General features: G+C 32.6%; 2 protein-coding genes across 2 annotated transcripts in view; one reads left to right on the top strand and one right to left on the bottom strand.

Moving 5' to 3' along the window:
* Nucleotides 1-63: 63 nt before the first annotated feature.
* On the bottom strand, nucleotides 64-3831 carry LOC119833838 (2-oxoisovalerate dehydrogenase subunit alpha, mitochondrial). Its single transcript, XM_038358038.1, has 8 exons — nucleotides 3771-3831; nucleotides 2586-2854; nucleotides 2081-2337; nucleotides 1443-1608; nucleotides 978-1178; nucleotides 666-784; nucleotides 430-577; nucleotides 64-202 (listed from the first exon to the last, which is right to left on the bottom strand). Exons 1-8 carry the CDS (start codon nucleotides 3825-3827, stop codon nucleotides 124-126), a joined length of 1296 nt encoding a protein of 431 aa, XP_038213966.1. The 5' UTR covers nucleotides 3828-3831; the 3' UTR covers nucleotides 64-123.
* A 1935-nt stretch (nucleotides 3832-5766) lies between these two features.
* The window catches only part of LOC119834039 (cyclin-K), a 7000-nt gene continuing 5276 nt past the window's right edge, over nucleotides 5767-7490 (top strand). Inside the window, exons 1-2 of the mRNA XM_038358315.1 lie at nucleotides 5767-6354; nucleotides 7094-7280. Coding sequence (XP_038214243.1) covers nucleotides 5840-6354; nucleotides 7094-7280 — 702 coding nt within the window. The 5' untranslated portion in view covers nucleotides 5767-5839. The remainder of the gene's footprint in view (nucleotides 6355-7093; nucleotides 7281-7490) is intronic.

The raw sequence follows: 7490 nt of genomic DNA, 5'->3' as shown, positions 1-7490 counted from the left end.
TGGCACATTATTTTAGGCGCCGATAGCACTTATGTGTTGTATAAAATATTGAAAAAAAATCAGTAATGTAGAAGTAATTTATTTAATAAAGGTGGTAAGGAAAAATTACATAAGATATTTTTATCATTCCTTTTGAAAGTTGTCCAATGGATAGTGCTCGCCGTTTTTCTTCAGGTGATGTTCTAATTGTTTCATTTGTTTCCTGAAAATAATTACGAATATATACGTATTTATATTCAGTAACCATCTGTTCTAAAACGACATGGTTTCTATTTTAAATAAATATAGTAATTGTTCTATCAAGTTTTTATTTAAATATTTGATATATATTTTAACTGATGAAATAAATCTAATCCGAGTTTATATTTTATATTATCTGTGTAACACAAGCGGCAAAAGCAGAAAAAATAAGAAAAATAATTAGCATACTGTAGTTTTGGCGGCATGTCATAATACACATCTTCAAACATTTCTTTCCAATGCGGTTTCTTTTTCTTTTCGGCATCTTGCATTGTCCTCACAACGATATCTCGAGATTCTTTTATCAACGCCTTGTCTGCTTCTTCGTTCCAAAGACCTATGGGTATCGAATACATGTAATTTAAAAATCCAGTTTTACCAAATATTTAAGTTAGTTGTTAACCTAAGAAAGATATACTTTTTACCTTTACGTTCAAGATATAAACGTAATTTTTGAATTGGATTTTCATCGGCGGTCCATTTTTGTATTTCCTCTATGGATCGATAGGCTGTGCTGTCGTCCGATGTAGAATGGTGACCTACCCTAAAGAAACATAAATTTTACATTTACAAATTGAACAATTTCGTCTAGGATTTGGGAATATACATAGCTGATTATAAGTTAGTTTGGTAAACGTACATGGTTACTGCTAGCTGTTGATAATGAGTTTATAAGTCGAGGGTTTAAGTGTAAATCAAAAAAGTGCTTCAAATTTTGTTATTCATCTATCCCGTACCTATACGACATAGCCTCAATAAGCACTGGCTTGTTCTTAACCGCAATTTCCTTAGCAGCCCGCACCGCGTTGTACACAGCTAGCGCGTCCGTCCCGTCCACACGCAACGTGTTGATCCCAAGAGACGGTCCCCGCGCCGCTATCCCGTCACCTCGGTACTGCTCGCTAGATGGCGTTGATATCGCATATCCGTTGTTTCTGCTGGATTTTGAATTTCGAATTATTTTTGGTGATGATAAAGAAAATTTTGAATAACAGTAGAATTTTGATAATCTATTAATTATCTTTCTTTGTATGTTCGACTCCAATCTATGTATGTTTAGATTATATTTTCCTGCGTGTGTACATTTCTCATCATATTTACCATTTATGTTTTAAATAATTTATTATTTATTACAGTGTTAATATTAAAATAATAATTTTTATACATTAATAATAACAAACTATAAATGTATTCATACTCACCAGAACAAAATGACTGGACATTCAAGAGTAGCTGCAAAATTAAACGCAGCGAACGCATCACCTTCTGAGGCAGCACCTTCACCGAAGTAACAAATAACACAGCGGTCGTTGTCTGGCTGACGCTTGAAGGCGTAAGCTGCACCAACTGCTTGAGGCATTTGGGTTGCTAGTAAATAGAGAGAAGACTGTTTAATCATTTTGTTAAGGCCTGGCGCCTTTTTCTGTAGAAAATCGGATAACCAGGGAAAATATGATGATGTTATTTATAGAAAAGAGGCATAATATTATACATGTTCTGTTATATAATAAATAGATACTGGCAAGGAAAAGGAAAATTCCTCTCCTTAGCGACCATTTATAACGTAATATATCTTCGGATAAATTTTTGGAGAAAGGCAAGGGAATAACTTTAAAAAAAGGCATTATTAGTAAAGGCTGTTATTGTCATTGCCAGTAGGCAAGTAATGCTTTTGATTCAGTAATTCGATGAATTAATGGATAAGTAAGACAAACTATGTGATTGGGCAAAAGGCTCAATGCTCTTTTATGAAAAAACAGAAATCTGTATTTGTATATAATCTGTATACTTGAACCTTATTACAAATAACATAGTTTTATTATTATTATGTGTTAATTACCTAAAGGACTGGATATAGTGACGATATTCAATTGCCTGCTACCATAGTGCACGGGCATATGTCGTCCTTTGCCCGGATCTTCATGGTTGCCGTAGCACTGGTTCACCAGCTCAGATATTGTCATGCCTCTGTACAGGAGGACTCCGACCTCTCTGTATTGTGCGAAGACCATATCTCTAAGAGATAGAGCTGCAGCGCTGCCAACATGCATGCCTTCCTCACCGTAGTTCGTCATGTAGAAAGATATACGACCCTGTCTAAAATACATACATTGCTATGTTACTATTTTTAAGATTATATTATGGTAAGTAATGTCAGATAATCTAGGTATAGGAACATTTTTTGAAATAACATTGAAAATTTTTTTCGAAGAATAGATTAAGCTATAATTTTTTTTGTATCTTTACTAAAGCACTGATTTTAATTAGCTTGTTAATTCATATGTTGTTCTATTCTATATGGCTATTAAATAAATTCTACTACGAAAATACAGTAATACGTATACCTTTGAGACTCATACAAAATTTTATCCATTTGATTGAGCTGTATCATTGTTTTATACATATTAAGCAGCACTTCTTTATCTAAGTCTGGTTCTTCACTATTCATTAACACCTCGCCGTTATTATCAAGCACCCTGTAGATTGGTATAGGCTCATAATTGGTTTCGTTCAAAAACTTCATGTCTGTGACATATGGCGCTTTGGCGCCAGGAAATTCTGCAGTTTTCCCGCCATTCTGTTGGATATCCGGTCGTGTATGCGTAGATAGAAGCTGAAATTTTTAAACATTGATATAAATAATTTTTTTACGCGGCAGTTTACTTGAGTTTCTTTTGTTTATTTTCGTAATAAAATATAGCAACCGATTGAAGAATGCAACATTTTTTGCTCGGTTCGCTCAGTTCGGTTAAAATAAGTTTTTTTCAACGGAACCCGACGTTTCCACGGGAAACAAATGGTAACAAACATATACTTTAAGTGTTTCATTCTTGATTGAATTCGTAACATCATGTATGACTAGCGTATGTTGTATTTTATTCAACTTTTTTTTACTAATAAAACAAACGTCTTGTTTAGTTTTAAGATATCTTATCATGGTAATTATCTTTTCTCTGTTGTTTCAGCTAATTAAACTCAGTACATAAGTGTATTATGTGTTCGACTTTTTATATCACATTTTGGATTTACTTCAAAAATAGAATATAAAAAATGTTTGTTCATAAGGCGTAAGTCAGAAGCCTTTCGCCAATCCCAACTAGGAATCGAATTTTTTATAGTTAGATTTCAGTTTTACGTAGGTCGCTACGTATAACTGAAATCGTAATATTGAAAATCTTTTTCTTAGAATAAGTCGAAAAATGCTTGATAAAATCATTAAAAATTTATGCCAATTATTATAAAACAGCAACGCTATTTGAGACTAATATTTATATATTTTAAAAAATACATTAAAGTAAGTTACATTTCATATTTGCGAAAATTTCTTTTAACATTGAGTATTAAAAATAAAACAATTATTATCTTTTATCGTCACAAATCACACACACTGTCATTGCAGAAAATCACAACGTAACAATTGCTTCAGTAATTAATGACATCATTTTAGGATTATCTATGCAACAAATAGAATCTGAGCACAATAGTCTAGATTCTAGATTTCTAGACACAGATCTCAATATGTAACATACCCTAGACGAACGGAGCGCAGTAAATCTCAAAAAACTAACACCACTACGCAACGCCATATTAACGACTGAAATATATGTTTGTGTAACGAAACATTAGCAATTGTGATAAGGGGCATGGCCTTTATCGCACGACGAGAGGTCAATATTTATCATTTAATTCTTTATTTGTATCTATGACGTTGCTTTCATGTAATAAACGCTTTCAGTTTCAATTTGCTGAGCGGTTAAAGCGTATAATGAGTGCGTTATTTTTCACACTTTTATTATAAGAGTCAATTGTATGTTTGTAGGTTTGTGTGTAACCTTCTCCTTAAGACTTCATTGTAATACACTTAGTCGGACAGGTATAATTAAAACTTTGTGCATTTGTCAAGAATCGCTGACAATGCAATGATTTCATGAGCTTATCTTATTGTCCTGATAAGGATCGACAGGATTAAATCTATATTAATATCTGAATTGCACCAAGTGGGACAATTTTGTTGATTTTGTCATTTAAGCATATTTATTTAACAGTAAGTACTATATTAAGTTTATATACAATATATATAACGATAATATTAACAGATATTTGGTAAATAAATAAACACAACGCTAAATATGTAAATGCATATATAAAATAACAAGACGGGGTTTTATATAAACTATACCTATTCATTTTTCAGTTAATTTATTGCTTCTTTTATAACTTACCAGCTGTCCGCCCCGGCTTTGCCCGTGGTACATATAAAGCCTAAATTCTCCCTCAATGCTTTTATTGTAGGGCATCTAAACCTGAAAGAATTCAAAACGGACCAGTAGTTCCTGAGATTAGCACGTTCAAACAAAAAAACGAACAAACTCTTCAGCTTTATAATATATAGCTGTCCAGTTGAATATCTGAATTATTGCGATTAGAGTTATATATTTGAGTTTAAATAATATCAAACGAACTAACTAACCCTTCAGCTTTATAGGTATACTGGTTTGGATGTTTTAATAAAGATATGTTGCGGAACCCTTTTTTTTTCCAAAATAAAATATAGTCTATGTTACTCGTGGATGTTGTAGCTTTCGAATGGTGAAAGAATTTTTAAAATCGGTCCACTAGTTTTTGAGCCTATTCATTACAACCAAACAAACAACAAACAAAGTTATCCTCTTTATAATATTGTATCCTCTTTATAATTTGTATAGATTACCATAATTTTGAAAATAAAGTACCTACTTATTATAAATTACATACAAGATTTAAAGTTATTTTCTTTAAAATAAAGATCAATTTTAGTAATATCTAGGCCGCTTCGAATTAGAATATAGGTTGGTAAAGTGTCGCAGTGACAAATAGTATACTCGTATAAGTGCATAATCTATGGAATGGACGATGAGTTGTTTATAAACATTAACCACACGATTTTTTGTATTAAAAACCGGTGGAAGTACCTATTTAACATAATAAGATAATTATATTGTGTTCATTAAGGCTATAATATATTCAAATGTAATTAAAATGTGGTGCGCCGCATACCTATATCAATTTTACGTATCGCGCGTATTAGATAGAATAACGTATGGATAACAATCCTTAAAAATATATTTTCAAATACCTATATTAAATTTTTACACAATCTGCTCAGTGGTTTTTACGTGATTTGTGCACATACAAACAAACAGAAAAAAAAAATACCAACCGTTTTTATGGGATCTATAAAAAGTCCATATTCCATAGTGATTACTTTGTAAAAAAAATTTTTAGTGCACAAAAATAGTTTGATAACTATTTTACTATATGTTTAAATGATGTCTGGTGGTGGAAGTATATGAGTATAGCTATGATCGTATTAGATAGCTAATTTTACATAGGTAAAGTTAAAAAAAAATTAAGGGTCTACTTTCGTTTAAGAGTCTACCTGCCTGCTCGTATTGCTAAATGTTAAATGTGTTATCTGTGACGTATAGCTTTATTTACAACTGGTAAGAAAAAAAAACAAAGGTCAAGTGTCACTGTCATTGTCATTTCAGTTGCAAATAAATGGCGGTGGTGGTTAGTGACGAAACAGATATATTTTTATAGTAAATAAACTATTATAATGCCTTATTGGTATTACGATAAAAAGGATTTGCAGAACACACCGTCATTTCGAGATGGGATCCCAAACGAAACGGAAAATCGGTACAGGAAGGAAGGCGCGCGATTTATCATCGACACAGGGTCAAAGATGGACTTAGGTTATAATACAGTAGCCACTGGTGTTGTTTATTTCCATCGATTCTACATGTTTCATTCGTTCAGAACATTCCCAAGGTATATAACAGCGTGTTGTTGCCTTTTTCTCGCGGGGAAAGTCGAGGAGACACCAAAGAAGTGTAAAGATATAATAAAAGTTGCCAAATCGTTGTTAACCGAGCACAAGTTTGGTACGTTTGGTGATGATCCCAAAGAGGAGGTGATGACCTTGGAGAGGATTTTGCTGCAGACAATTAAATTCGACCTGCAAGTAGAACATCCATATGGTTACCTTCTTAAGTATGCCAAGTGCCTTAAGGGAGACAAGGCTAAATTGCAAAAAATGGTCCAAATGGCTTGGACTTTCGTTAATGATAGGTAAGTAGAAACAAAGAAAGAAAAAACCATTTATTACAGTACATTAAATATTTTACATAGGGTGTTGAAAAGATTAAAATATTTAATTTACTTCAAAAGTTTAAGTTTAAGTTTAAGTAAATTCACTAAATCTGAATGTTGATGTATGCATGTTATGCAATGTTAATATCTTCAGTGTTTTAATAATTGACTAATTTAAAATATGGAGCATATTTAACACATAATTTAGTGTTCATCAAGCAATTCAGGCCAATAAATAGGTATTATTTTTGCCAATCATTATCTATCAATCCTCAAATAAAATTACCTTGAATTGTTTTCAGATACTCAGAATAGCATTATTTTAATGAGCATTTGGACAGGCTATAATTATAATTTCCATATACCATTTTCCTCTTTTTAGTTTCGTTATGGCATAACCAGTAATTGAACCCAATAAAACATTGTCTTAGTTGTATGTCCACTCTAGTCATTGTTGAAACATTCATTGAAACTAAGTTCTTCATTGAAGTTAAGCTAACATATTAATTAGTTACTCTTTTTTTTTATAGTTTAATCATCAATTATGTTCTATGGGAAAATCAGACAGACCAAAATCAAAGAAGTCTGTTATTTTTTACCACAGAATTTGTTCTGGGTGCAATGTCATATTTTGAGTCAATATTAATAATTTAATTTAAGGAATTACAATTATCATATCAATCTAAATCAACACAGTAACATTTTATAATCATTTCAGCTTATGCACAACACTCTGCCTCCAATGGGAGCCAGAAGTTATAGCAGTAGCGCTAATGTTCCTCGCCGGCAAGCTGAGTAAGTTTGAGGTGGTGGACTGGAATGGGCGGGCGCCCAAACACAGTGCATGGTGGGACATGTTCGTTGAGGACATCACTATGGAACTGCTAGAGGATATCTGTCATCAGGCATGTACTATTTAACTATCATTTCTAATTTTAACATGTGGTGTGTTATTATAATTGGCCCAGTTATCAAAGCTCAATAAACTGTTCCATAGCATCATTATATATAACGGATGAAGGGTGCCACGTGGTTGCATTGAAGGTGCACGTGGTTGTTTTTAAGACGAGTGTCGCCAGCATTGCTGACGTCCCGACTTCCTTGAGCGTTGCTAT

The sequence above is a fragment of the Zerene cesonia genome, chromosome 18 (assembly GCF_012273895.1).
Source record: "Zerene cesonia ecotype Mississippi chromosome 18, Zerene_cesonia_1.1, whole genome shotgun sequence".
Lineage (NCBI taxonomy): Eukaryota > Metazoa > Arthropoda > Insecta > Lepidoptera > Pieridae > Zerene > Zerene cesonia.
Note: the sequence above shows the minus strand (reverse complement) of the source record. Positions and strands in the feature narration are given on the sequence as shown.

Excerpts from the sequence above, each read along its gene's own strand:
- LOC119833838 (XM_038358038.1), bottom strand. The coding sequence starts at position 3,827 with ATGGCGTTGCGTAGTGGTGTTAGTTTTTTGAGATTTACTGCGCTCCGT. Across the intron at positions 1,609-2,080 it reads CACTATATCCAGTCCTTTAG|CAACCCAAATGCCTCAAGCA; the intron begins GTAATTAACACA and ends TCTATTTACTAG. Across the intron at positions 1,179-1,442 it reads TGTCCAGTCATTTTGTTCTG|CAGAAACAACGGATATGCGA; the intron begins GTGAGTATGAAT and ends TTCAAAATCCAG.